Below are 26533 nucleotides of genomic sequence, written 5' to 3'. Positions count from 1 at the left end.
TCGTCGTCGAGCTCGCCTCCCCTCCCCGCGACCAGGCGAGGCCTCGACCGTCTCCGCTTGATCGCGCCCCCCCTTGAGTCTCACTCTCCAGTCGCTCGCACACTCTCATCTCCTCTCGCTCATCAACACCCCGTCATGGTCAGCTGGTTCTCTCGCTCGTCGGCACCGACTCAGTCCCGCATCTCGGTCCAGCAACTCTGGGGTGCGTCGACTCGCTCCCCTCCTCCCTCCCTCCCTCCCTCGCATCCGCCGCCCCACTTGCTCACTCACCGTCGTCCTCTCGTCCCCTCCGGCCGCAGTGTACCCGATCAAGGTGCGTCCGCAACCTATCTACTACGCGCCGCCACTGACACTCGACCCGATCAGAGCTGTCGCGGGACCCGGGTCGACGAGAGCGAGTACACCGAGGAAGGGCTCGAGGTGCGCACCCTGTCCGCGCCTCTTTCTGCGCCCTCTCCCGTCCCACCTGACGAGGTCGACCCCCTGCAGTACGACCGGCAATGGATGATCGTCGAGGCAGGGTCGCACAAGTTCCTCACCGCGCGGACCATCCCCAAGGTCCGGCTCTCCTCCTCTTCTCGTCGGCCGCAGCGGCACCCGAGCTTCTACTGACCCTCACCGTGCCCTGCAGATGGTCCTCATCAACCCCAAGATCAACCGCGACAAGGGCACGCTCGACATCGAGGTCCCGTCCGTCGACTCGGCCGACGCTCCTCCCCGATCCTTCTCCGTCCCCCTCGCGCACCCGACGACCTACCTCGACAACCCAGCAGACGACCCGTCCCTCGACCACGACTTTGTCGTGTGGGCGAGCGACCCGCAGGACGGCTTCAGCGTCGGGTCCGACGACCTGCGCGCCGCCCTGAGCGCCTTCATGGGCCGCGACGTCCTCCTCATCCGCAAGGGCACGACGCGCAGGTCCGTCGCAGACGTGCCTGGCGTCGTCCACAGCGAGGACCTCGACCCGGTGCTCGGGTTCGCCGACTTCTACCCCTTTCTCATCGGCGCAGCGAGGAGCCTCGAGTGCGTCCCCCTCTCTCTCTTCCTCCTTCCCGCGCCGACGCCTGTCGGTCTCACGACGTCGACCCTCGCCCTGACATACTCGTCACTCGTCGCAGAGAGCTCACCTCGCGCATCCCGACGCTCGCCTCGGACCCGCAATTCGACGCCTCTCGGTGGTCGCCCTCGGCAATCGCCTCGCGAGGCGGTCTCGAGATCAGCCGGTTCCGGGCCAACATCGTCGTCGAGGGCACGAGCGAGCCGTGGGAGGAGGACGGGTGGAAGCAGCTCGTCATTGGCGACGAGCCGGTCGAGGTGGGCTTTCGGTGCGCAAGGTGCATGCGTGCGTCCCGCCTTTCTCTCTCTTCCTCTCGCTTCGGCAGTCCCAGGCTCGTCGTTGCAGGTCGTCTCACTCACGCTCTCGGCCCGTCGCGCACCCTCCCACGCCTGCAGTACCGTCGGTCGACCCCAACACGGCCAAGCGCGACAAGCTCCTCCCGGACGGCGTCATGAAGGACCGCGTCGTGCAGCCTCTCTCGGCGCCCAAGGTGTGCTTCGGCGTCTTGTGCGCGCCGAAGAAGAAGAGCGGCGGTGCGTCCCGACCCTCTTTCCCCTTTTCCCCTCGTCCTTCTCTCTTTCTCTTTATGAGTGCCCTGACGAAGCGGCTCACAGGCACCCTGAGAGTCGGCGACACGGTCACGGTCCTCGAGGCGTATCCAAAGCCCGACAGTGGGCCGTACGTCCGTGACGAGGACCGGACGAATTGAGCGAGGTGCTCTCGAGGACGGCTTCTTCTTCATTTGAGCAGCTGCAACAACGAGTCTCTGTCCGCTTTCGCATTTCTCAGACCGAGAGAGAGCAAGAGAGAGAAAGCATCTCGTTCGTTTCATCGAGCTACAGGAGCGACCGAGACGTCGTGAGCCCGCAGGCTCGAGCGCTCCTCGAGGCACTCGTTCGCCGTGTCGCCGCCGAGCACGCGTGATGCGCCCCTCAGTTCCGCCGTCGAGGAACGAGAAGAAGTTGAGCGAGTCGAGGCGTCGATACCGCCGGACCCTGCCTGCTCAGCTGTACCCGCTCGGCCATCCTCCTCCCTGACCCTGCGGCGGCGGCGGCGCCTGCCCGAACGGCGAGGCGTACGGCGACAGGCCGGGCGGGACCGCCGTGCTCGCCCACTGCTGCTGCTGTGGCTGGACCTGCCCGGCAAAGGCCGTCGGGAAGCCGGGCGGCCGCGACGAGGTCGAGGTCGGCGGCTCGTGCTGGTGCGCGTGCGGGTACGCTGTCGGCGCGCCGCCGCCCTGCGTCGCCGCGTGCGCGAGCGGCGCCGAGAACGCGCCCCCGTACAGCGCGCCACCGCTCGCGGCGGGTGGCGGGAGCGCGCCGTGCTGCGCTCCGGGTGCGCTGGCTGGCCAGCCGGCGAGTTGAGCCGCCTGGCTGCCGTGCGTCAGGTTGGGGATGCTCTCGAACGAGCGAGGCGTGACGGACTGCTGCTGCTGCTGCGGCTGTTGCTGAGCGAGGGCGAAGCTCGAAGGAGGAGGGAGGGCGCCGAGGGTCGAGGTCGGCGGGAGGAGCGGCGAGCCACCGAGGCCGGGCGCGGTCGACCAGATCGAGTGCATCGAGTTGAGCGAGGGCGAGCCGCCTGGCGCGGGGCCGAGGAGGGACGGGCCGGCGGCCGATGGGCTCGTGTAGCTCGAGGAGGGCTTGAGGACGGGCGGCGCGGCAGGCGGCGTGTGGTGCTGGTGGAGCGGTGGGACGCCGCCGTGGAAGAGCTGCTGACGCAGGGCGCCGGGTACGCGTGCGGGACTGGCGCTCGGGGTGCTGTAGTGCGAGGACGAGCGAGAGACGCCGGGTGCGGGACTGTGGCAGGGCGAGCGTGAGTATCGTGTGCGCGCGAGGGAGAATGAGAGGGAGGAGAGGACGCACAGCTTGGCGTGAGGCTGCGGCGAAGACCTTGAGCCGCTGCCCGGGTACACGATCTGCTCCTCGTCGTCATCGTCGTCGTCGTCGTCGTCGTCGTCGAGGTCGTCGTCGAGGTCGCTCAGGCCGTCCATGTCGAGCTTGTCGGCGGCGTCGATGCGCATGGCGCGGTCGACAGGGTCGTCCTCGGTGCCCTGGTCGAGCATCTCCTCGTCCTCGTCGGCGTCGTCCTCCTGCGGCCGCGCTGCGGCGGCCGGCTCGGGTTGGTCGAACGACGTGTCCTCGTTGGCGTGCTCGCGCGGCGTGAAGACGTAGGCGCCGTCGATGAGCGACATGCGGGCGAGCTGCGGGCGTAGAGGTGAGTCAGGGACCGCTTTTTGAAGGGAGGGTGAGTGAAGAGGCCGACGCACCGGCGACTCGGCGAGAACGAGCGCGTCCTGCTGCCCCTCGACAACGCGCATGAGCTGCTCGTCGTTCGGGTGCACGTCCCTCCCGACCCTCCTGATCCTCGCGCCCGCCGTGTCCGCCGCCTCGCCGTCGGCCGGCCTCATCGCCCGGCGGAGCGGCGCGAACCCGAGCAGCTCGACGTCCTCCTCGAGCCACCCGCCGTCGGCGAGGAGCGCCTGCGCGTCGCCGAGCGCCGCCGCCGGGAACGCGAGCTTGACCGCGTTGGCGTAGTCGGCGTAGGCCGCCCACAGCGCGTCGAGCGCCGCCTCGAGCTCGGCGAGCGTCGCCCTGCCCGCCGCCGCGCCGGGCGTCGCGCCGCTCCCCCTCGACGCCGACGAGTCGAGCGACAGCGGCTGCTGCGCCTCGTGCTGCTCGCCCTCGCCCTCGTCGGCGCCGCCGCCGCTCCCGCCGCCGGGGCCCGACGTGCCCGTGCTCGTGCGGCCGCGAGCTCGAGCGCGCGCAAGGCGCTTGCGCTCGGCGGCCTCGAGGCGCAGCGTGACGCGCTCGACGTAGTCGAGCTGGGCGATGAGCCATTTGGTGAGGATGCGCAGGGCAGGAAGGGAACGGCGCAGGACAGCCGAGATGTTTTGCGCCGGGTTGGCCGATGCGGGCGCTGTCGTGCTCGAGGTGGTGGCCGTCGACAGGGTGTTGGCGTTGGTCGAGAAGAGCTCGATCGTCTCGGTGGCGCTGACGCGGAGGAGGAGGGAGAAGAGCGACAGGAGGTGGACGAGCGCCTCGGGCTCGAGGTTGACGCGCGAGGCGGGCGCCGGCTCGCCAGACGACGTCGTGGCAGTTGCAGACGCGAGTGGAGGAAGCGCCGTTGAGCCCGTCTTGCTGCGCGACAGGGTCGTCGACGACGAGCGCGAGATGCGCGCGTCCCACAGGGCCGAGAGCGCCGTGACGACGATCTTGGTGACGACGTCCGAGGTAAAGATGCGGTCCACGAGTACGACGCGGAACAGCTCTTCGACGCGGAGCAAGAGCGTCGGCAGCTCCGAGAGCCTGGAGGGAAAAAGGGAGGAGGAAAGGGTTCGTCTGTTGGTCAGTGTGGACGACGAGGGGGAGCAGGAACGACGGCGAGAAACGAGAGACGCACTTGTCCTTGGTGTAGAGGATGCCCTGCAGGACGACGAACGCCGCCCTGAACTTGACGCCCTCGTCGCCCTCGGGCTCGCCGCCCTCGCTCGAGAACCACCTCGCGATGGCCTTGGCGAACGTGATCTGGAGGTTGGCGCGTGCGGTAGAGAAGGGCGTGCGGACCGACAGGGCGCGGTAGTAGTGGTAGACGGACGACAGCGGGTCGGCGCAGTACTGGGCAAGGACGGCGAGCTGGTTCGAGGGATTGCCTGCGCGCAGTGAATCACGTCCTCGTGAGCGACTTGAGCTGCGGGGTGAGACGAGAGATAGGCGAGAGGGGACGCACCATTGTCGGGAAGCAGCATCCTTGCCTGGTTGTAGCACTCGGCCGCCTTGCTGTACGTCTTGACGCGCTTGTCCGCCGCCGCCGCCGCCATCGCCGCGCCGCGTCTTCCCTTGCCGCCTCGCCGCCCGCCTTCTCTCCTTGCCCCGCCGCCGTTGCCGCCGGCCGCGACCGCCGCAGGCACGCTCGCCTCGTTGTACAGCTCGGCGTACCGCGCGAGGTCGCCGTAGCAGATGAGCGCCTTGTGCGCGAGCGGGAGGACCGCGGCACGGCGCACGCGGCGCTCGTCCTCGCTCAGGTCGGCCGGCGCCGGCGCCCGACCGTCTGCGCCGCTCGTCGCGGCCGGCCCGAAGCTGTCGCCTCGCTCGCCGGCGGCGCCGCCGCCGAAGCCGTCGCTCGCCGAGAGGAAGTCGCTCTGGACGATGCCGACCGCGCGCAGCTCGAGCGCCTCCTCGGGCGACAGGCGGCTCGCGAGGCGGCCGCACAGGGTGCGCCAAAAGTCGTCCTCGCGCGACAGGAACTGGCGGAACGCGTGGACGAGCTTGCGGCGTGCGACGGGCCCGACCGCGGCCGACTGGACGTCGCCACCGTTGCCGTGCTGGTTGCGCGACTTGCTGGCGCCCTTGTGCGCCTTTGGCGCCGACGCGAGCTGCTTGTCGAGGGTGGCGAGGCGGGAGCGGTACGACTGGATGAGGGCGTGCGACGTGTCGAGCCACAGGAGGTTGAGGATGTCGAGTTGCTGACGTGCTGCCGAGGAGGAGGAAGAAGTAGACGACGCCGGGCCGAGCGTGGACGAGCGCGCTTTGAGGGCGGTCGAGCCGAGGGTCGAGAGGGCGTCGGCGGTCGAACTGCCGCGGTGCTGGAGGGCCGTCGCGCCCGGCTGCGCCAGGGCCGGCGAGAAGATGATGCGGAGGTAGGCCTTGCGGAGGCTGTGTACGATGCAGAGAGTGAGCAGGCGCGAGACCGGCGGGTGGAGAGGCTGGACGAGGAGGAATAGAACGTACGATTCTCGCTGAAACTCGAGGTCGCGGTCCCACGGCTCCCTGCGCTTGAGAATGCTCTTGAGCTCGAGCGCGAGGCCCTTTGCGTCTCTGTAGCGCAACACACGACGATCAGCGGCTGGACGCGGAGGGAGGGAGAGGAGGAGGAAAGAGAGAGAGAGAGACGCACCGGATCTGCGCGCTGATGCCGGTCGACGACGAGGCCGTGACCCTAAGGTCCCTCGTAGCAGGCCTGTCCATCTGGCTGCAGATGCGGAGGTCGAGGCGGGTTGTCGCGATGAGGCGGCTGATCGAGGAAGCGCGCGGCGAGAACGAGAGGCAGGCGAGCGAGACGAGGGCAGGGCGGTGCTAGCCGACTGTGAGCATTGCCTCGAGTGCTAGCCGGTGCTGCTCTGCTGCTGTAGCTGTGCGGAACAGAGCGAGCGAGGGTCGGCTCGCCGTTGCTGTCCGGCGTCATCGTCTCGACCTCGCCTGCGCCTCGAGCGGGTGCGCGGTGCGGACAGTTGCATTCTAGCTGGGGCTCTATGTAGTTCCATGGCTCGACCTGCGGCTCCCGTGGTGAGCGACTTGAGCCGGTTCGCGCTCGCGCTCCTCTTCCTCCCTCCTCCTCCTCGTCGCCTCGCGCCAGCCGCTGCCGACCATGCCCAGGGCACCCAAGAAGCGTGTACCCGACCCGCACTCGAGCGAGGTCGACGAGCTCGCAGAAGACGCCCCGACTGGCCTCACGCCTCCCCGCCCCGCTCGCTCCTCCTCGACTCGCACCGCGACCACACGCCCGGGCACTGCAGCCGCCACCACGCCCAACAAGACCCGTGCCTCGACCACGGCTGCGGCCAAGCGCGGCTTCTCAAGCTCCGTGACGGCCACGGCCGGCCTCTCGACCACCTCCTCGTCGACCCGCCTTACCGGCTTCCGCTGCCGGGCCCAGCCCGCCGCCGGCACCTCGACCCTGTACGAGATCAACTCGGTGTCGCCCGCCAAGCGCCGTCGCCCCGCCAAGGTCCCGCCTCGCGACATGCCCAACTCGCCCTCCTCCTCCTCGACCAAGCGCCGCCGCCGCGGGACCGACACGGACGAGAACGACCGCTACGCCCTCGAGCGCAAGGTCAAGCGCGAGGACGAGTTCGTCTTCGTCATGCCCGACCTCGACGAGGACGGCGAGCCCATCGTCGACCCGGACTCGCCGGCGCAGGCGACACGCACTTCCCCTCCTCCCGCCAGCTCGCTCGTCCACGTCGCCGCCAACTCGCCGTCGCCCACCAAGCCGCAGCGCTCCCCCTTCATCGCCAACCCCGCACGCCCGCTCCCGCCGCGCACCCCCTCGCCCGCACACCTCCCACCCTCGTCCTCGTCCATCGACCTCCCCGACGCGCTCGCCGCCCGCGTCTACGCTCACTCGAGCCCCGCCCCGCTGCTGCCGCTGCCGCAGGGGCAAAGCGAGCCGCACACGTCGACGACGCTCGTCGCGAGCGATGAGGGCCCAGGCGCGCCGCCGCGTGAGCGCTCGAGCTCGCCGCCGTTCGTCCCTCGCGGCCGTGGCGGCACGACCCTCGTGCAGCTCAGCGCCGCGCCGGCTCGGGGCGTCGCCGCGAGCCCGGGCACGACGCCGCGCGTGACGGCGAGCACGGCGAGCTCGCAGCGCGCGCCACTCACGAGGGAGGAGGAGCACGAGGTCAGTGCGCTGCTCGCCGCGCTCGAGGGCATGGGCGACGGCGAGCTGCAGGAGGGGGCGTTCGAGACGTATGTCGAGACGTGCGTCGAGCCGATGCAGGCGGGAGGGGCAGCGCGTCGTGCGCGCGAGGCGGTCGGGAGCGGGGGAGCTCGGGAGGAGGTCTTCGACCCGGACAAGACGCTGTACGTCCCTCCTTCCTTCTCTTTCCCTCTCTCGACGCAGCGAAGTAGATAAACTGACACGAGGTCGCCGGACCCCGAAACAGCGTCGATGCGTCGCCCGGACCACTCGCAGGCCTCGACGCTGTGAGCTCTGGCTCGCCCTCGCCCGCCGATGCCACCGCCAACCCGTTCGCCGACGACGTGCCTCTGCCCGCTCCCGCACCGAGCCGTTCCACCGCCTTCCTCCGCTCGCCGACCCCTCCCGCTCCAGCACCTCTCCCCTCGCCCCCTCGCGCACGAGCCGCCCCGCCGCACGCCGCCGCATCGCCCGCGCCCAACCCGTTCTACCGCCCTGCGACCCCTCCTCGCCGCCCACCCGGGTACCGCCTCGTCCCACTCACGGTCGAGGGCCTCGCGACTCACGCCCGCGAGGTCGTCGCCGCCGCGTCGTCGTCGTCGACCGAGACGGCCTTCCTCAGGGGCGAGGTGCGCCGCCTCGCCAAGGAGCTCGAGGCGCGCGACACGCTCCTCGGCGAGCGCGAGGCGGTCGTGCGCCGGGCGCAAGGGGAGCAGGAGCGCTTCGAGCGCGAGAGGGCCGAGTGGGCCGAGGAGCAGAAGGCGCTCGTCGCCAAGGTGGACGCGCTGAGGGAGGTCAGGAGGGGGCTCTTGCGCGAGCTGAGGGAGGAGCGCGAGAGGGCCGATGGGCTCGAGGACAGGATCAGGGCGCTTGAGGGCGTTGGCGAGCGGGCGGCGGCAGGCGCGAGCGACGTCGAGCAGGAGCCCGTCGTCGAGGTCCCGGTCGTCGCTCGGCGCGCGCTCGACGACAACGCCGGCGTCAAGGGTGTCGAGCCGGTCGAGCCAGTCGACGAGACGTAGACGGGCGTCGTCGTCGTCGTCGTCGTGGCGAGGTGACGTTCGGCCCGCTTGCGAGCTTTTGTGTACCCCTGTCAATGACGAATCCGCTTTACCTCGTCTCGACCTCGAGGAGGAGCGTCTGTTTGCGCAGCGATGGGCCCACAGCGTCAAGCGAGAGCGTCTGCGAGGGCGCGAGGTTTGGCTTTCGACCGGCCGGCGGCTCGATCGCCCGTGGGGATTGGCGGCCGAGTCGTCAATGGGCAGCACGTGGAGTCAGCTTCAGCGCTTCAGCTCAGCTCGCCCTCGTTCTCCTTCGACACTGGCACATGCTCGCCATGGCCACTGCGCCGCGCAAAGGCCCGCTGCCGCTCTCGTGCGACGCGTGTCGCGTGCGCCGCACCCGGTGCTGCCGACTCGCCGCGCGACCTCGAGACGACCGAGACGCACCGCCTCCCTGCGAGGGTTGCGCAAAGAAGGGTGCGCGCACTGCTCTTCCTCGTCCTATGTGCGCTCGCACACACCGGAACGAGCTCACCGAGCTTCCCTCGCCCACCTCGTCCCTCCTCGTCCACAGGCATCCGTTGCGTAACCTCCCGCCTGCCTCTCTGTGCGTCCCTGCCCTCTCGGTCGATCACAGCACGGGAGCTGACCCTTTAAGCACGTCCACAGCCCAGCGCATGCGCATCGGTCCCCGCATCGAGGCGGCAAAGGCGCTCTGCGGCTCGACCAACCTCGCGCCGACCAGCCCGCACCAGCAGCTCGTCGCGAGCGCACTCGCCGGCGACATCAGCTACGAGCTTCTGAGCCTGTACACCGAGGCGGGCGGCGGGACCGGTCCGCCGCTGTACGCACCACCCGTCGCCGACTTTGTCGGGCTTCAGTCTCGGTTCGACGCTGCGTGAGCCCTCCTCCTCCTGTCTGTGCGGCTCGAGACCGACACAGTCACTGACTCTCGTTGCGCGCAACAGAGGCAGGAAGGTCGCGGCACTGTCGATCGAGGATCAGGTGCGTCGCTTTGTCCGCCGCTCGGATCGTCGACGCCCTGACCCTCGTCCCCCGTCCAGCTCCTGTTCCGCGTCATCTCGGCCAGCTCGGCGCCATTCCTGTCGTCCAAGGCGGCAAGCTCGTCGTCCATGGCTCGGCAGCTCCTCGAGGTCGCCCAGTCGAGCGCCGACGCCCTCGGCGTCCACCGCAAACCGACCGTCGCCCACGTCGTCTCGCTCCTCCTCCTGCATCAGGCCGCCGGCCGAGGCGAGATCGCGACAGACGACGCAGACACCTACCTGTCGAGCGCGGCTGCGCACGTTCGCGCTTTGCGGCATCGAGCGCCGGTCGCCATCTCGGGCCCGACGAGCGAGAGCACCTCGGCCCTCGTCTGGGCCGTCACCATCTTTGACGCATGCTCCGCCGTTGAGCGCTCTGCTCCACCGTTCCTGTACGTCCTCCTCCCTCGTCCTCATCACGCCTGCAGCGTCACGAAGCTCACTCTCCTCGCCCGTCCTCCAGGTCCGGCGGCGACTTTGACGAGCTCTTCCTCGGCGGCGCCGGCTTCCTCACGACGCAAGATGCCCTCGAAGAAGCGCTACGACTCGACCCCTGGTCCCTCACTGGGTTCCTCGTGCAGAACCTCCTGTTCGCCCTCGTCCTCCTGCGCCGGCTCGCGCTCTTCCTCGACCATGCGCGCACTGTCCAGACGGTCCTCGATCGGTCGAGCGAGGTCGACGACATGATGGCGACGATGGACAAGATCTACGAGTGGGGCAAGATGGCGTTCGGCGTCGTCCAGGTGCACCAGGACCCGCTACAGCGTGTCGTCGCCCTCGTGCGTCCCGCTCTCCTCTCCCTTCCTCCTTCTCGTCCGGCTGACACACAAGGTCCCGTACAGATTTACCTCAACGGCACATACGCCTCGACCCTCTTTGCCGAGCTCGCGATCCTCAAGCATCTCGAGCGACTTTCGGAAGAAGACGGCCGCCGCAAGTTCCCCTCATCGCCCGCAACACTCGCGGCGCTGCACCTCGACCGAGGACGCGCAAGACTGCAACATTCGGCATGCACCTACCTTCGAGTCGCTCGAGTGCGTCCTTGTCTCGCTCGCGCCCGGTCGACCTCTTCGTCCCCCACGAGCCAACTGACCCCTGCGCGTCCAGCAGACAACGCCCGAGCCCAACTATGTCGCCATCCAGACCGGCACGTTCTGGTCGACGTCGCGCCTGTGCGACATCGTGCAGGCCGTGCTCTCCGCCTCGGTGTGGGACCAAGCTCTCTTTCCCGACGGCCCGCAGGACAAGCTCGAGACCCTCAACTTGTGCGTCCTCCTTCTCTCGCGATCCCTTTTACCCGGCCCCTGACCCTCTCGACCATCTTCAGTCTGCAGGCGACGCTCGACAGCCTGCAGCGCGCCTACCCCGACAGGCCGCTCGTTCCCGAGACGCTCAACTCGATCGCGTCTGAGGTGGTCCTGCTACAGATGCTGCTCGTCGGTGCGTCTTGATTTCGCTGTCTGCGCCCTCTCGTACCGCGTCCTGACTATGCCGCCGTCGCAGTCCCGCCAGAACCTCGACCAATCCTGTCCTCGAGCGCGTCGACCCTCTCGGCCCTGCCCTCGCTCACCCGGCTCAACTCGTGGGTGCACGTCAACGACTCGAGTGTCGTCCAGATCGTCATGGTCCCCCTCAAGCACCCTGTCGACGGCTTCGCGGGCCCTCTCGTCGAGCCAGGACCACCTTGCCTCGCCCCGACGCCGTACCACTGCATCCCGACGCCCGATACCGCCCCTCTCGAGCTCCAGCACGCCCCGACGTCCCCCTCAAGCTCTCCCGCACCTGTCGATCTCCTCGTCGCCTCCCTCGACCCGACCTCGCTGCTGCTCGCCACCCCTCCTCCCCCTCCTCCGCCTTCTACCGCCGACGTCGGCTTCTCGCCTCTCCCCCTCTCTCTCGGCATGCGCTACTCGTTGTCGAGTGCCGAGTCGGCCGAATCGTGGGAGACGGACTGGGTCGACCTCGCGGCGGCGGCGGGCATCGTCGAGCAGGCCTCGGACGCACTCGAGCGGTGGCCGGCGGGCGAGGTTCTGCAGCAGTTCTAGACTGGCGCTGGCGCCCATAATGAACAGACACTTCTTGACACAGCGCAGTGAGCAGAGTCGAGAGCGCCAGAGCTGTTGCCGATCCGACAGAGTCGAGCGAAAGCTGGGAGCAAAGTCTCGCCGTTCGACTCGCTCGACCTTTCGACTCTCGCAGCTGGACTCGCGCGAGCCGCCTGGCCTGCACACCTGCACACCTCTCCAACCGCCTCCCGCTACGCCCGTACCGCCGCAAGCGCTTCCCGGCAGCGCAGACCGCGCCGCGTCCTCATCAGCGACTCGCGCCGGCCGACCGTTCTCGACACGCGACGACAACCCGTGGACCGGTGGACGTGCTTTGAGAGGGCTACAGGGGGGTTAATGAGCGGGCAGAGCAGGGCGGCTGCGCTGTGCGGGACCCGGAGTGCTGGTGCGTCCCCCTCGTCCTCTCCTCCCCGTGTTTGGCCACCCTCTGCGCCTCTCCCTCTCACTCGCAGGACTCATGCAACGCCTCGGCGACGCGTCACTGACTCGTCTCTGTCCTTCCGCAGGTCAGACGGCTGCGCGAGGCGAGCCGGCGGTCAGCTGGCGCCGCGAGGACTGGCGGTCGACCTCGAGCGGGCCGTCTAGCTCCTTGTGCGTCCCTCTTGCTCTCCTCCTCTCCTCCAGTACACGCGCACGAACCCAGACACCTCCCTCAGCCGCGTACTGACCCTCTCGACCTCGCACCGCAGGTCAATCGAGCCCTCGATGGCACCCTCTCCCCTTCTCGGACTCGAAAGCTTCTGCTCGTGCTGTCCGGCTGGCCCCAGGCGCCGCCGCTCTAGTCGCACGAGCATTCTCGTGCTTCCAGAGCGAGCCCAGGCCGCTCAACTCGCCCGCATTGTCGTCACACTCGTCCCGGCGGCCGAGCGAGCCGAGCCGCCGAGGACGGGTCTTTACGAGGCCGCGCCCGCCCTCTCGTGCCCCTGAGGGCCGCGGGCGCGCTACGGTGAGCCGCTCGCACGGACGCAGCCCTTGCGGAGGCGTCCGTGCGCCCGGCCACCTACTCGAGACAGGGGGATCCTGCGCACCCTCTCTCAAACGCTATCTCTTGATCTAGAGAGGTTACGGCCACGTGCGCGCCATGGGTCGAACGAGGAGGAGTCTGAGGTGCAATTGAGCGCGTTTCTCGAGCTACTTTGTCGTGTAGAGCGCGAGCTGGCCGGCTCGTTTGCCTTCTCAAGGTCGAGGTCGGCGAGGCGAGATGCTCCTCTTTCTGCAGGCTCGATCTCTCTCGAGCTCTCTGTGGGTATTCGAGAGAAACGTGCAGGCCGAGAGAAGGTGCGCCGGCTTCTGTGCACAGCGCCAGAACGCCTTCTGCCTCAACCTCTTCCTCGAGCTGGTCCTCGGAGGGGAAGCTGGCTTTCGCTCTTGCTGCTCGGGTCTGGCGCGCTCGGTCGACGAGTCCCGACTGGCGTAGTAGAACACGAGACAAATTCCGCTAGACGAGGCACGACTACCGCCGCTTTGGCGCCCGGACCTCTTCCGCCATCCTCAGACCGACGACCGGTCGACGCGCGAGCTCGCGCCCTGCCACTTGTCCGCACTCTCGATCCTGCTCATCAGGCCCAGCTGGATCGGCGACCCACGTTCATCGGTCGGCGTGCTCCGGTAACGGTTGACGAGCGGGTCGACGGTGTAGAGAGGGTGGGTGACGCTGCGAGCGATCTCGAGTCAGTCGAGGACGGCAGAGAGAGTGAGACTGATAGTGAGAGCGTGGCTCACTTGAGAAGGAGGATGACGGTCATCATGGGGACCGCGTCGAGGAGGATGATGGCGGTTTCTGCGGAACGAGGACGAGGCGGGTCAGGAAGGTCCCGCTCGACGCCGAGTGCGACGGGAGAAGGAGCGGCTGCAGGGAGAGGACACGCACGAGTTCGAGACAGTCCGCTGTAGAGGCCTTCGGCGAGCTCGGCGGTGCGGAAGCCGCCTCTGCGCAGGGACGGAGGGGAAACGAGGTCAGGTCGGGCTTCTCGAGGGACACCTCGACGCGGCGTTGAACGCCTCAGAGCTCGTCGAGGTCCTGATGCCCTCGTCGCAGAGAAAGAGAGAGAGCTGGGCGTACCGCACGAGGATGAGGGCGGCCATGACGAGCGTGCCCCAAAAGACGAGGCCGGTCCTCGACTTGAGACGAAGGACGTGTCGATCCGGGTGCACGAGAGCGAGCCGGCGAAAGTAGAGCCCAAAGACGACGAGGAAGACGACCGTCGTCACGAGCTGGAGGATGATGCCGGCCAGCATGATGTTGCAGCCGATCTCGAAGGGCGTGTTGCCGTCCACCGTCGCCGCGAGAGCCTGCAAGAGAGAGCGAACGTCAGTAGCGGCCCTCACTCGACGACGAACATATGCTGCGCGCACTCCACCTGCGGCTTGTACGACTGCGTGGGCGAGAATCGCTCGTCAGTGAGGGGCCGAGACAAAGAGAGGGCGAGGGGACGCACGGAGCGTCACGAAATCGACGATGGTGAACGTCTTGAAGTACCTGTGGCGTCGAACATGTCGATGAGTGGTTCTCGGCCGCTCTAGAGCGCAGTGAGGGGACGAACGCGCGCGGCGTCCACCGAGGAAGAAGGCTCGCGTCCTGGACGGCGGCCGTCATGCCGAAGAGGGCGTCTGCAGGGCGAGAGGAGCCGTCAGTAGGCTCGACGAGATGAGAAGGACTTGGATGACGCACAGATGGCGGCCGAGAAGAACGTGGGCGCGATGGTGAGGACGGCGAGCTGGATCACGTAGCTGCGCGAGTCGGGGAACGTGCGAGGTCAGTGCCCGCGCGTCTAGTCGATGTGGATAGACGGACGACGCACCCGACCCTGAGGTTCTGCGACGCCATGTAGCGCTCAACCCAGCCAAAGACCTGGAGCGCGCCGCCGAGGACGACCGCAAGGCACCACCACCTGCGACTCTTGATGGTCTGGTACAGGTGAAACGAGCTCGACACGGCAAAGATGAGGATGGCGACGATGGCGAAGATCGCAGAAGGCGTGTCTGGCGGTACGGGGCAGTGTGAGTGTGCGCGCGACGAGACGAGGGTGAGAGACAGGGAGAGAGGGAGAGGACGCACAGCCGAACGCGTTGGCGACCTCCCAGACGTGTCGGGCTTCGCTCTTGAGGGTCGAATTGGTGCTCGTGTACTGGCAGTTGACGGCGGCGACACACTGCTCGAACGAGATCTGCTGGACCGTGAGCCCGACCGCCGACTCGACGAGCGCGACGAGCGTCGCGTTGCACGGAACGGCGTCCTTTGCGCTCGTCGGCCAGTCGTACGGCATGTAGCTCATGTTGGACGAGGGATAGACGTGAACGAGAGGAGGGGGAACCAAGTGGGCCGGCGCAGGGTGGTCGAGCGCGCTCGGAGGATGACGTGGCCGCCGAGGAAGCACCGCAGGGAGGCTCCTCGGAGCCCAAAAGCGGCGTAGCGCGTGGCAGCTGGGAGATAGAAGTTTGTGGGGCCTGAGAGGCGGCACGCTGCGACTGGGAAGGGACAGAAGAGTGAGTGGCTGTCGGCGACCGTGCAGGAGGTGGGAGAGACGCACCTGATGGCCCTCGCCGCTCGTCCACACAGAGCTCGAGCGAGTGAATCGGTCTCGACGAGCACATCTAGCAAGCTTGCGCCGGGCTTCTGAGAGATGCGCTTGCACCGGCGGGGAGCGGCAGCATGAGGGCTCGTTGGCCTCGGCTCTGAGCGGGATGCCCGGCAGCACACGCCCACACGCCGAGCCAACCGGCTGGGCGATGTCGGCCGTGGTCGACCGTGCAGCCCAGGTTGAGGCGCGAGCGAGGCCGGAACGCCGGGATGCGGCGGAGGAGGCGGGTCGAGGGCGAGCGGGAACGAGGGCGCCGGGGCCGGGAGGAGAGGCCGTCCCGTGCAGTGCAGCAGAGCAGTGCGAGCTCGCCACCGAGTCGTCCAGAGCGAGAGCGACAGCTGCCGGGGTTTCGCTCGACCGCGAGCGAGATGGCAGCGATCGAAACTCCCTCGTCGTCCTCAGCTCGCTCCTCACCCAGTCCAGCAAGCCAGCGCGCACCTGCTAGCCTACGCGCGCGCACCAGCCACCAAGGCCGCGCACCGCCAGACCGAGCTGGTCCTCGCTCGCGGCAGCAGCAACTCGACCCAGTCCAGCCTCCTCGCGCTTCCGCCATGGCCCTCAACAACGGCTACACGGGGCGACGGCCCTCGACACTGGGCGATCCAGGTGCGCACGGTTACGCCCTGTCCTGCGACCGAGCGCGACAGCCCTGACCCTCCTCCTCCCCCTCCCCTCCCTCCCCACCTCGCGCGTGCGCACCTCTCAGCCGCAGCGCCTCGGCCCGAGAACATCGCCATCCCGCCCTCGCCCTTCCTCAACGACTTCGCCCCATCACCCCGCTTCTCCACCACCCCCCGGTTCGGCGGCGCAGGGCCAAACACGCCCCGCCACGGCCGCAAGAACTCGGCCGGTCCCGCCTACCCGTCGTCGCCCAGCACCGGGTGGTCGAGCTGGATGAGCTGGGCCGGGCTCGGCGGTGGCGGCGGCGGCGACGACCACGGCGGCGCAGGGCGCGACTCGCGCGAGAAGGCGGGCACGCTCCCGACCTACGGCAAACGCGCGCCGCTCACGCCCCGGCCGTTCTACTCGGACGGCGGCGGCCGCAGCAGCGCAGGCGCTGCCACCGGCCCCCTCGTCCTCGTCCGCAACCTCGTCCTGCGGCCCATCTACCTCCTCGGCCGACGCGGCCCGATCCTGCCCATCGTCGGCTTCGTCCTCGTCCTCCTGTGCTACCTGTCGTACTCGACCTCGCCGTCGTCCCAGTCGGTCAAGCTGCGCGTCCAGGGCGCCGTCGGGCCCTACATCCCGCAACGAGCCGCCGACGCGATCCGGTGGCACGGCTCGGACGTGCAGCGCCCGCTTCCCGGCGGCGTCGGCGCCGGCGCGCGAGGCGACTTTCTCGACAGCGAGGGCCTCGTGCCTGTCGAGCGCAAGCAGGTCGTGCACCCGCTCCGCCCCGAGGACCTGCCGCCCGTCGGGACCGACAGCCGCCTGCCGCTCAAGGAGGGCAAGCCGCACCCGATCCCGGCCATGATGAAGCGGGCCAAGAAGCAGTGGGAGGACCTCAAGGCGCGCCAGAGCTCGACGTTCGCCGAGGCCGTCAACGAGTACAAGCGGCGACACGGGCGCAACCCGCCAAAGGGCTTCGACAAGTGGTGCGTCCCAGCGCTCGCCCCTCTCTTTTCCCTCCTCGTTCCCGATCGACCTCGTCCTGATGCCTGTCTTCCTCCCTGCAGGTACGCGTTCGCCAAGGCCCACGAGGTGCTCCTCATCGACGAGTTCGACCTGATCGAGAAGGACCTCCTCATGTACCGCGCGTTCCCGCCCCGCATCTTCCGCAAGCGCGTCGCCAACATCCCCGAGACGATGGACACGACCTGGACGATCCGCCTCGAGCGAGGCCGCATCCTGCGCGAGGGTCCGCTCGCGCACCACGACCGCGCAAAGGGCGTCGAGTCGCTCATGAACCGGTTCGCGGCCTACCTGCCCGACATGACCGTCATCTACAACGGCCACGACAACGCGCGCATCGCCGTCGCCGCCGAGGAGCGGATACGGCTCGAGAGCCTTGCGCGAGCCGGCGAGTGTGCGTCCACGTCTCTCCTTTCGTGCGCACGAGCAGCGGATCCCTGACCTCCTCGACCCGCCCGCAGACGACGACGACGACGACCCGCCGTTCGACCCCAAGGACCGAGGCCCGTTCCCCAACTGGGGCTACACGGTCTTCTGCCCGCCCGAGAGCCCGGCGCGCGAGCTCGGGTTCGAAAAGTACGGCTACCACGCCGACCTGTCGTCGACCGGCTTCGAGATGCCGCCGCACCCCGAGGGCTCGATCGGGTCGCTCATCGGCGACTTCAAGAACTACATGGACGTCTGCTACGCGCCGCACTACCGCCACACGCACTGCACGACGTCGTGGGTCTTCTCGCACCACCCGACGCCCGTCATGCCCATGTTCACGCCCGGCGTGCAGACGACGTTCGGCGACGTGCACGCCCTCATCGTCGAGCAACTCGAGCTCGAGGCCAAGCACGACCCGACGTGGGAGGAGCGGCCGTTCACGTCGCTCCAGTGGCGCGGCCAGACGTCGGGCCCGCTGTGGGAGTCGATCACGCCGTGGCGCACGTCGCACCGCGCCCGGCTCCACCTCCTGTCGCACCAAGAAGACGGCCTGCGCAACATCACGGTCACCGACGGCGACGACATCATGCACTCGGTCGAGGTCCCCAACTATCGCGTCAACCCGCTCTTCCTCGACGCCGGCATGGTCGGCCCGGCGGTCCAGTGCGTCGAGGAGGACGGCACGTGCGACAAGATGTTCGAAGTCTTCCAGGGCTACGACAAGCGCATCTCGTTCGACCGCGCGAGCCTGTACAAATACGTGCTTGGTCCGTCCCCTCTTGCTCTTCCTCTTCCCTCTCTCTCCTCCTCCTTCTTCCCGCCGTCGCTCACCTCGTCGCCTCTCCCTGCTCGCAGATATCGACGGCAACAGCTGGTCTGGCCGTTTCCGCCGCCTCATGATGTGCGTCTTGCCCTCCCTCGTGCCCTCCTCGCGGCCTCTTTCTTCGAGCACTCGCTCACGCCCGACTCGCCCGCCGACAGGTCCAACGCCGCCGTCGTCAAGGCGACTATCTTCCCCGAGTTCTGGACCGTGCGTCCCTGCTCTCCCTTGTCTTCTCGGCGTCCTCGACTGACTCGTTCTTGCCCTCGCAGGACTGGGCGATCCGTGCGTCCCTCGCCTCGCCCCACCTCGAGTTCGCCTTCTGACCCTCCCTGCCTCCTCTGCTGCAGCATGGCTTCACTTCATATTAATTTTATTGTTCAAACATGAGAGCTTAGTACGTGAAACATGAGAGCTTAGTACGTTAGCCATGAGAGCTTAGTACGTTAGCCATGAGGGTTTAGTTCGTTAAACATGAGAGCTTAGTACGTTAAACATGAGAGCTTAGTACGTGAAACGAGGGTGCGCATGACGCGCTCGGCAAGGAGATTGCGCTCGCGGGCAAGGAGTGGGTCCGAGAGTGCTACCGGTGGGCCGACCTCGAGGCGTACCAGTTCAGGTCCGTCCCGCTCTCCCTCGCCCTCTCTCTCTCTCTCTCTCTTGCGACGACGAGCTCACCGACATCGAGTGTGCGCAGGCTCATGCTCGAGTACGGGCGCTTGTACAACGACGAGGACGAGCCGGGCAGCAACGACTTTACGGGCGACACGTGCGTCTCTCTCTCTATCTCTCTTCCTCTCTCTCCTCGGCGTCGGACTGACTCTCTCTTCTGGCGCGCTCGCAGGTCTGTCGAGCCTCGATGGAACGGGCCCGTCCTCCTCAAATAGCCTTGCTCGCCTCTTCTCCCTCCCTCTTCCTCTCCCTCTCTCTCTCGCACCCACCACACACTCTGTCATCCCCTCACTCATGCTGCATCTCGCCTCCCTTGTCGTTTATCGGACGCATCTCATGCCTCTCGAGGAACTTAGACCTCGCCTCGCCTCTCTTGTCTTGATACTCGCTCGGAGAGAGAGAGGAAGCGGGAACCGTCGACGTTGCAGAAGCCGCAAGCGATAACGAGAGTGCGAGAGACAAGTCACAGAGGCAAAACGGCACGATGGGGAGAGTACACAGAGGGAGAGAAAGGAGGAGAGAGCGAGGGAGGGAGGGGAAAAGAAAAAAGCCAGGTCGACCCGCGCCTGCTCAGACTCGCCCACGCGCTCGTCCACCTGCTCAGACCACCTCGAGGAAGACGCCGACGCCGAGCGCGCCGACGATGACGGCGACCGTCGACACGGCCGCGCCGAGGGCCCGTGCGCTCGAGACCTGCGCGTCCGACGACGCCGACGGGTCGGTCGCGGCGGCGGTGCCGCCAGGCGCCGAGGTGGGCGACGACGGCGACGACGGCGACGACGAGGAGCCGTTGGTACTGGCGGCGAGCGCGTTGAGGGCAAAGTACTGGCGCGTCATGAGGGTCGACTCCATGGCCATCGGGAGGGCCCAGTCCTCGAACTGCGTCGTCTGCGTGTGAGGACGAGGGCGAGAGAGGAACGTCAGGGCCGAGTGAGGACGAGGAGAGAAAGAGAGAGAGAGGAAGGACGCACCGACAGGTTGTCGCCCCACGAGGCAAAGTCGGGGAAGTCGATCGTGATCTTGACCGTCTCGTCCCACATCTGCTGGTTCTCCTTGTTCCTGCAGGCGTCGAGGAAGTCACTGCGCGCTCTCGACGATCAAGGACGCGAGAGAGAGGAGGAGGAGGACGCACTTGGCGGCCCACGTCTTCATGTAGCTGCCGAACGACGAGTTGCCGTCGAGCGAGACCTGGCCCTGCAGGTCGGGAAGGGAGCGCGGCGAGATTCAGTCGACCACTCGAGGACGGAGAGAGAGGGGAGAAGAAGGACGTGAGGACGCACGTTGATGAGGCCCTGCGCGCACGGACCCCGAGGAAGGCGAGGTCAGTTCGCGCGTCCAGCTCGGCGACACGAGGAGAGGGAAACGGCGGCGACGCACGAACATGCCCATCTTGCAGTGCATGGCGACGGCGCAGTAGTAGAAGACGGGCTTGTCGTCCTTGACCTTGACGGGGAACGTGAACGTCGCGTTCTGCATGCCGCTCTTGAACGCGCCGTCGGCCTGCGACGCGTTGCAGATGCTCGCCGCCGACGACTGCGTCACCGTGTGAGGCTGCCGGTGGGAAGAACGAGGGCGAGAGGGTCAGTGAGAGGGTCGATGGAGAGACCGACGAGGAGGAGAAAAGGAAGGTGGACGCACACCTGCGCCCCAGACGAACTCGACCGTCTCGCCCGGCTTGACGGCGATGTTGAACGGGACCATGCGCTGTAGGCGAGGGCGACGAGATGGCGTCGGTCAGGGCGATCGAATCGGTCGACGAGAACGAGAAAGAGAGAACGAGGGGACGCACGAGGTCGCCCTTCTTGGGCGCGACGACGACCTGCCCGGGACCTGCGACGAGGCCAGTGTCGTAGCCCGCAGGCGGAGGAGGAGCATCGCCGCCCGCCGCCGCCGAGGCGCTCGCCGCCGGAGGAGCCGAGGCCATGCTGTCGGTCGCCGAGGCGGCGGGCCACGCCATCGAGCTCGCTGCGGACGTGAAAGAGCGAGATCAGTAGGCGCTCGTGACCAAGTGTGTCGAGGGGAGGGAGGGAGAGAGAGAGCCAAAGACGCACCGACCATGCACTGCTGGACGCACTGGTCCATCGCGATGCCGCCGCCGCCGCCCCACGCCGCACTCGCCGACGCCGTCTCGCTCGGCGCCCAGTTGGCCGTGTCGTACGACGACGCGCCGGCGTGGCCCGTCGCCATGGCCGAGTCGTGCGCCATCGCCGAGTCGCCGCCCATCATGCCCGACGACGCGGCCGCCGACGCCGACGACCACGACGAGGCCATGTCGCTGACGGCGGGCACAGCGGGAGCGGCCGGCGCGCCGTACGCGGCACCGTACTGGCGCTTAGCCGGAGCGAGGTGGCGACGCTGGGCGAGCGCGTCGTGCGCGAGGTGGCGGTCTGTGCGGGGGAAAAGGGGGCGCGAGGCGCGTCAGTGCGAGGCTCGAGGGGGTGGGTGACAGCGTACAGCGGAAGAAGGGACTCACCAAACGCGAGAACGAGAGGTGCGACCAGCGCGAGCGAGAGGAAGGAGGTCGAGAGCATGGTGGCGGGGGCGAGAGAGGGTGGGAGGGTACGGGGTGAGGGCCGTGGCGGTGCGAGGAGCTTGAGGAGGGTGAGGGCGAGGGATGGGCGTAGCGAGGGTCGCGTCAAGCGAGGGAGCGAGTGTTGACTGCGAAGGCGGGGTGGCGAGGCGCGAGCGGGCGAGGGAGAGGGGAAAGGGGAGGGGAACGGAGGAGAGGGTCAGGGAGTGCCCGCAGGTGGTCGAGGGGGACAGAGAGAGCCGACTCACCCTGCAACAGAGAGGCTAGCTCTCGAGGAAGACGAGGCGAGTCGGGACGAGGGAGAGGAAGGAGGGAGAGAGGCGTCGACCCACGCCGCGCCCGCTTTGCCTCGCCCCGCCCGCGCGCTCGGATCTCCTTCCTCGCCCCCGCTCCACAAGGCCCTGATCGACTTCTGGTCCAGCACTTAGTACCGCCGTGGCTCGCGAGACGCCCGCTGGCGACAGGCGCTGCGCCAGGGCGCGCGAGGTGCTGGTGGACGAAGGCGAAACCTGCGCATAGCGCCGCTCTCTCGAGCTCGCAGCTCTCTCTCTCGCGCCGTGCGACACAAGAGGAAAGGAAGTGCTGCAAGAGGCGACGTACAAGGGTCCTCGCGCCGCCCGAACCTTGCTCGACCTGCTCGACCTGCTCGCGAACCTCGCTCGCTCGACGCTGGACCGCCCGTGTGGCACATCTTGGCCGCTCGACTCGTCAGCACCGTCAGTAAGGCGACGCTGCGTCCCGCCGTCTCGGCGAGAGAGCGCCCGGCCGGCCTCGCGCTGCGTCGTCCACCTCGCCCCGTCTGCGCGACGCCGGCTCGCGGTCCTTGCCGCCCGAGGAACGACTCGCTCCGACACGGTAGCCGCTGCTGCGACACCTTGGGCGAGGAGAGAGTGTCCAGGACGTGCGGAACAGGTGGTTGGCGGAAGGAAGGGCGTGCTGGACTGCGGCGGGAGGTCGAGGAGAGGAAGGACGAGGTCAGGCTTGCGCTGCGCCTCGCTAGGCGGCTGTGGCGGAGGGGCGGGTCAGATGGATGCGTATGGCCAAGTGCGCGAGGCTGTTCTCAGCGTACGAGAGGATGCGGGCGCACCTGACGAGGGGACGAGGTGGGCGGGACCAACGAGGACGACAGCTCGGGGAATCAAGCTGCGAGTCGGGTCGCGGTCGAGCGAGTGCGCAGAGCGTGTTGCCAGCACAGGCAAGGTGCAGGCTAGCCAGCCGGGGGCTGAGCTGGTGAGTGCGACGAGGACAACCGAGGCTGATTGAGCCGACTCGCCTCTGGTTTCCCTCGTCCCGCTCACTCTCTCGCTCGAACCAGTCCAAGCACACGCACACCTGCACACCATGGCCGACGTGCGTCCCCCTCACCCTCTCGCCCCAGCCCCCTCACCCTCACTCACCTCTCCCTCCTCCTCGTCCTCATCGCTCGCTCCCCCACCTCGGGCAGTCGACCTACAAGTTCAACGTCGTGCGTCCACTCCCTCTCTCCCACACTGCACTCTCAAAGGACGCGACCTGACCCGATCGAGCCCTGCAGAAGATGACCTGCGGCGGGTGCTCGGGCGCCATCGAGCGCGTCCTCAAGAAGACCGAGGGTGCGTCGGCCCTCAGCTCCCTCGACTGTGCACGGTCTCGTCTGCGGTGAAAGCAGCACGACGAGCTCGTGCTCTGTGAGAGCAAGTCGGCTGACACGCCCGTCCTCCTTTCCCCCTCCCCTCGCCCACCTCAGGCGTCTCGTCGTACGACGTCTCGCTCGACACGCAGCAGGTCATCGTCAAGACGACCGTCCCGTACGACGACATCCTCGCCAAGATCAAGAAGACGGGCAAGGAGGTCATCAGCGGCGAGGTCGTCGTCGCATAGCGCGCGCTCGGAGGACGGCGGGAGCGAGCGAGGGGCCTACGCAGCGCTGGACGCTGTCGAGCATCGCAACGACGTCTTGTCTCACGAGAGTTCGTCGAGAGAAGCGCACGAGCAGAGAGAGGCGTGCGCTGCGAGTTTGCGTCTCTCGCTGGTCGAGGCATGTCTCTTCCTCGCCTCTCGCTCGCGCAGAGGGAAAGGAACAATGGACACAGCGCCCCTTACCGTCTACCGCTTCTTGCGCCTCCCACCTCGTCCGTCTTCCCACTCCCGCTCCCCGAGAGCCCGCACGACCGCCCATGCACCGAGCAGCCCAAGCGCCACCACCTGCTGCCGCTCGCTCAGTCGCGCCCTGCCGCGCTCGAGGCCGTCGAGCGGGTTCCCGAGGAGGGCGTTGAACGCGCAAGGGACGACGAGGCGGTCCTTGAGGGCGACGAGGGCGAGAGTCGGGAGCGGGTCGAGCGTCTGCGGGACGAGCGGGGCCGGTGGGTCAGTGCGCCGCCGAGTACGAGTGCGAGGGGGAGGGAGAGGGAAAAGGAAGAGTGGTGCGCACCGACGCGAGGTGCCAGAACGCCGAGAGGCCGGCGAGCGACACGAGCGCGGCGGCCGTCTCTCGCGCCCAGAAGCCCGGCTCGAGGAAGAAGGTGTGGTGGCGCGAGCGGCGGATGTTGGCGAGCTCGGGCGAGAGGAGGGTCGGGATGAAGAGGAAGAGGAGAGAGAGTAGGAGGTGTACGAGGAGGCTTGGGTGGGAGGAGGACCTGCTGGAGGACGGCGGGTGAGCGCGAGGCGACGTCTTAGGAGAAGGTGAGGGAGGCTGGGACGTACCGTCGCCGATGGGTGAGCCCGTCCTCCTCGAAGCCTTCAGCGACCTCAGCTCGCTCTATCCCGGCGGTCGAGAGGCACAGCACCCAGCCGAGTGCGCCCACCGCCCACGCGAGCGCGACCACCCCGGCGTCCCACCAACCCTCGAGCGCGACGCCTCTCCCCGCTCCGAGCACGATCCCGCACACGAGCGCCGCGCCGGCCTCAGCTCGTCGTGCGGGCCCGAGCGACCGCGGGACGATGGGCGGCGGGAGGGGCACGAGCGCGACGAGTGGGGCGAGGACGAGGGGCGCGAGGCGCACGGCGGCAAAGACGGCGGGGTCGAGGGTGCGGTGGGCGCGCAGCTCGGCGAGTGCGGTGAGCGTCGAGGAGAGGGCGGCGAGGAAGGCGCGGGAGGAGCACGAGGCGGATGGCTCGGGAGAGGAGAGAGGGCGGGAAGGGAGGATCGAAGCGAGCGAGTCGAGGGCGCTCGAGACGAGGGTCGGCCGGGGCGGCGGGACGTGTCGACGATGCCGCAATACCTTGGCGGCGAGAGAGGCGGCAACGAGGGCAGCGAGGGCGAGGGCGAGGTGCAGGAGGGTCGCGACGAGCGGGTGGGGGAACCTGCGGGTGCGAGCGAGGTGAGCCAGGGGTTCGCGCCGAGACGAGAGCGGGTGGCAAGGACGGACCTGTACTCGCTGGTGCTGCCCACCAGAGCCGCGAGGACCGCTGTTGCAGGCTGAACGACGAGGTAGATGGCGGCAGCTCGCAACTCGGGGCGGCGGGCGAGGCGACGCAGCGATGCGAGGTGCGCGCTCGCTCGAGAGGTCGAGAGCATTAGCCCGGAGCAGTACGAGCACCGCAAGGCCCGCCTGCAGCTAGACGCGTGGGCGAGGTCGACCACCTCGAGCCTGGCTTCATCTCTCGTCGTCCGAGGTTGACGCTCTCTCACCTCGCGCACTACCACAAGATGGCGTTCCCAGGTGCCAGCAGTCTGGCCAGGACTCTGCTCGTCCGGCTCAGCCGACCAGCCGTCCACCCGCCGCCCTTCTTCACCCCGACCCACCTCGCTCGCCGACACTCGCTCGCCACCTTCACCCCTTCGTACCGCCCTGCGACCCTCGTCCGGCCATCCGAACCCTTCCTCGCCCTCCGCCACGCCTTCCGCCCGGCCAGCGCCGCTCCACCCTCGTCGCAGCGCACCTTCTCCTCGTCGGCTCTCCTCCGCGGCATCCGCCCTTACTACGGCCGAGGAGGCGGTGGAAGCTCGTACGGTCGGCGCCGAGACCCCAGCTGGCGCGACAGGATCGACGCGGTCCCCGGGCAATATCTCGTCTACGGCCTCATCGGTGCGCCCGTCCTCCTCTCCTCCTCCTTCTCCCTCGGTCGCCCAGGTTCCTCATCGATTATCCTGTGCCTCGACTGACATTCTCCTTGCGAACCTCTCGCGCAGCGGTCAACGTCGGCGTGTACGGCGCGTGGCAGTACGGCAACGAGCTCGCGCTCCGGTTCCGCGACGCCTCGTGGCTCAAGTTCCTCCAGCGCAACTTTACCGTCTCGTGGCAGAACATCACGAGCGGCCGCGTGTGGACGCTCGTCACGTCGGCCTTCTCGCACGAGGGGACGGGCCACATCCTCGTCAACATGCTCTCGCTTTAGTGCGTCCCTCCTTCCCCTCCCTCTCCTCCTCTCCTCGACGACGTGGCACTGACTCGCCACGACCCACAGCTTCATGGCGCCCGCCGTCATGGCCATCCTCGGCAACACTGCGTTCCTCGGCCTGTACCTCTTTGCCGTGCGTCCTCACCCTCGCCTCTTCCCCTTCTCCTCGAGCGGCACTGACACTCCCTCTCGCGCGCGCACAGGGCGTCACCGCCTCGGCGTTCTCCCTCGTCGTCAACCACTTTGTGACCAAGAACCCGTTCTACGCCGCGCACGGCGCGAGCGGCGCAACGTACGGCGCCATTTCCTTTTTCGCGTGCGCGTTCCCGCGCACGACGTTCCTCCTCTTCTTCGTCGTGCCCGTCCCGGCGTGGCTGTGCGTCTCGGGCATTTTTGCGTGGGACGTGTACAACGGCTTGTGGAGGAGGGGCGGCATGACCGACTCGGCGGGCCGTGCGTCCATGCTCTCTCTCTCCCCCTCTCTCTTCCTCTCTCCTTCCGCCGATCCTCCTCGCCTTCCCTTCGACCGCTTCGACAAATAGTCTGACCCTTGCGCGGACCTGCAGATGTCGGCGGCGTTCTCGCCGGCGTGCTCTTCTTCCTGCGCAAGGCCGGTCGGATGTAGCGCACGTCCCTCGCCTTCTCGCCCTCTCGCCTCCCCTGCCCTCCTCGCCACCATCCCTCGCATTCTCGACCACCTCGCACAAGTCGTGTCCCCTGTACCTCCTCGTCGCAGCACGTTCTCGTCCCTCGCCCTCTCCTTTGTCTCGTCCTCTGCTCTCCCCCTTCCTGCTCCCCCCTTGTTGTCGTCCTCGCACCTCTCCTCCTCTAGCCCCTCGCACAGCTATACAGTCGAGCATCATGCACGACCCCGGTCACGAACGCCCTGCGAGAGAAGCGCGAGAGAGGTTGACAGCGGAGGAGGTCAAAGCGCGCGCGACCGCTTCTCGCTCGAGGACGCAGACTAGCTC

At 68.1% G+C, this 26533-nt stretch overlaps 10 protein-coding genes across 10 annotated transcripts; 6 read left to right on the top strand and 4 right to left on the bottom strand.

Annotated features, from left to right (window-relative positions):
* Window positions 1–135: 135 nt before the first annotated feature.
* On the top strand, window positions 136–1835 carry RHOBADRAFT_53671 (uncharacterized protein; the record flags this gene model as incomplete). Its single annotated transcript, XM_018416950.1, has 8 exons — window positions 136–202; window positions 300–313; window positions 367–420; window positions 490–558; window positions 632–1023; window positions 1119–1342; window positions 1453–1590; window positions 1672–1835. The coding sequence occupies 8 exons, from the start codon at window positions 136–138 to the stop codon at window positions 1764–1766; spliced, it is 1053 nt and encodes a 350-aa protein (XP_018270767.1). The 3' UTR covers window positions 1767–1835.
* A 225-nt stretch (window positions 1836–2060) lies between these two features.
* Window positions 2061–6021, bottom strand: RHOBADRAFT_53670 (uncharacterized protein; the record flags this gene model as incomplete). The annotated part of the gene is made up of 7 exons (XM_018416949.1): window positions 2061–2853; window positions 2920–3257; window positions 3324–4362; window positions 4457–4706; window positions 4784–5709; window positions 5785–5871; window positions 5951–6021. 7 exons carry the CDS (start codon window positions 6019–6021, stop codon window positions 2061–2063), a joined length of 3504 nt encoding a protein of 1167 aa, XP_018270766.1.
* A 400-nt stretch (window positions 6022–6421) lies between these two features.
* On the top strand, window positions 6422–8490 carry RHOBADRAFT_44236 (uncharacterized protein; the record flags this gene model as incomplete). Its single annotated transcript, XM_018414371.1, has 2 exons — window positions 6422–7635; window positions 7719–8490. The coding sequence occupies 2 exons, from the start codon at window positions 6422–6424 to the stop codon at window positions 8488–8490; spliced, it is 1986 nt and encodes a 661-aa protein (XP_018270765.1).
* A 314-nt stretch (window positions 8491–8804) lies between these two features.
* Window positions 8805–11557, top strand: RHOBADRAFT_53669 (uncharacterized protein; the record flags this gene model as incomplete). Its single annotated transcript, XM_018416948.1, has 11 exons — window positions 8805–8858; window positions 8931–8946; window positions 9044–9076; window positions 9139–9367; window positions 9438–9474; window positions 9534–9904; window positions 9976–10291; window positions 10355–10546; window positions 10623–10777; window positions 10840–10952; window positions 11016–11557. The coding sequence occupies 11 exons, from the start codon at window positions 8805–8807 to the stop codon at window positions 11555–11557; spliced, it is 2058 nt and encodes a 685-aa protein (XP_018270764.1).
* A 1512-nt stretch (window positions 11558–13069) lies between these two features.
* RHOBADRAFT_44234 (uncharacterized protein) lies at window positions 13070–14853 on the bottom strand (the record flags this gene model as incomplete). The annotated part of the gene is made up of 10 exons (XM_018414370.1): window positions 13070–13232; window positions 13301–13358; window positions 13449–13507; window positions 13641–13870; window positions 13934–13953; window positions 14017–14057; window positions 14122–14188; window positions 14250–14308; window positions 14380–14560; window positions 14637–14853. The coding sequence occupies 10 exons, from the start codon at window positions 14851–14853 to the stop codon at window positions 13070–13072; spliced, it is 1095 nt and encodes a 364-aa protein (XP_018270763.1).
* An 847-nt stretch (window positions 14854–15700) lies between these two features.
* RHOBADRAFT_53668 (glycosyltransferase family 90 protein) lies at window positions 15701–19086 on the top strand. The gene is made up of 11 exons (XM_018416947.1): window positions 15701–15765; window positions 15872–16754; window positions 16836–17185; window positions 17253–17987; window positions 18076–18121; window positions 18202–18250; window positions 18313–18325; window positions 18391–18437; window positions 18586–18659; window positions 18738–18809; window positions 18885–19086. Exons 1-11 carry the CDS (start codon window positions 15711–15713, stop codon window positions 18925–18927), a joined length of 2367 nt encoding a protein of 788 aa, XP_018270762.1. The 5' UTR covers window positions 15701–15710; the 3' UTR covers window positions 18928–19086.
* Window positions 19087–19261: 175 nt separating this feature from the next.
* RHOBADRAFT_53667 (uncharacterized protein) lies at window positions 19262–21243 on the bottom strand (the record flags this gene model as incomplete). The annotated part of the gene is made up of 9 exons (XM_018416946.1): window positions 19262–19600; window positions 19684–19771; window positions 19845–19906; window positions 19993–20004; window positions 20090–20263; window positions 20351–20416; window positions 20502–20677; window positions 20764–21099; window positions 21186–21243. The coding sequence occupies 9 exons, from the start codon at window positions 21241–21243 to the stop codon at window positions 19313–19315; spliced, it is 1260 nt and encodes a 419-aa protein (XP_018270761.1). The 3' UTR covers window positions 19262–19312.
* Window positions 21244–22529: 1286 nt separating this feature from the next.
* RHOBADRAFT_65066 (uncharacterized protein) lies at window positions 22530–23190 on the top strand. Its single transcript, XM_018418642.1, has 4 exons — window positions 22530–22592; window positions 22687–22707; window positions 22777–22834; window positions 22969–23190. The coding sequence occupies exons 1-4, from the start codon at window positions 22584–22586 to the stop codon at window positions 23100–23102; spliced, it is 222 nt and encodes a 73-aa protein (XP_018270760.1). The 5' UTR covers window positions 22530–22583; the 3' UTR covers window positions 23103–23190.
* A 96-nt stretch (window positions 23191–23286) lies between these two features.
* Window positions 23287–24738, bottom strand: RHOBADRAFT_53665 (uncharacterized protein; the record flags this gene model as incomplete). Its single annotated transcript, XM_018416945.1, has 4 exons — window positions 23287–23564; window positions 23653–23857; window positions 23925–24524; window positions 24590–24738. 4 exons carry the CDS (start codon window positions 24736–24738, stop codon window positions 23328–23330), a joined length of 1191 nt encoding a protein of 396 aa, XP_018270759.1. The 3' UTR covers window positions 23287–23327.
* A 132-nt stretch (window positions 24739–24870) lies between these two features.
* RHOBADRAFT_53664 (uncharacterized protein) lies at window positions 24871–26439 on the top strand (the record flags this gene model as incomplete). The annotated part of the gene is made up of 5 exons (XM_018416944.1): window positions 24871–25249; window positions 25354–25558; window positions 25629–25695; window positions 25766–26015; window positions 26129–26439. 5 exons carry the CDS (start codon window positions 24871–24873, stop codon window positions 26185–26187), a joined length of 960 nt encoding a protein of 319 aa, XP_018270758.1. The 3' UTR covers window positions 26188–26439.
* Window positions 26440–26533: the final 94 nt, after the last annotated feature.

The sequence above is a fragment of the Rhodotorula graminis genome (assembly GCF_001329695.1).
Source record: "Rhodotorula graminis WP1 unplaced genomic scaffold RHOBAscaffold_7, whole genome shotgun sequence".
NCBI classification, from domain to species: domain Eukaryota; kingdom Fungi; phylum Basidiomycota; class Microbotryomycetes; order Sporidiobolales; family Sporidiobolaceae; genus Rhodotorula; species Rhodotorula graminis.
Note: the sequence above shows the minus strand (reverse complement) of the source record. Positions and strands in the feature narration are given on the sequence as shown.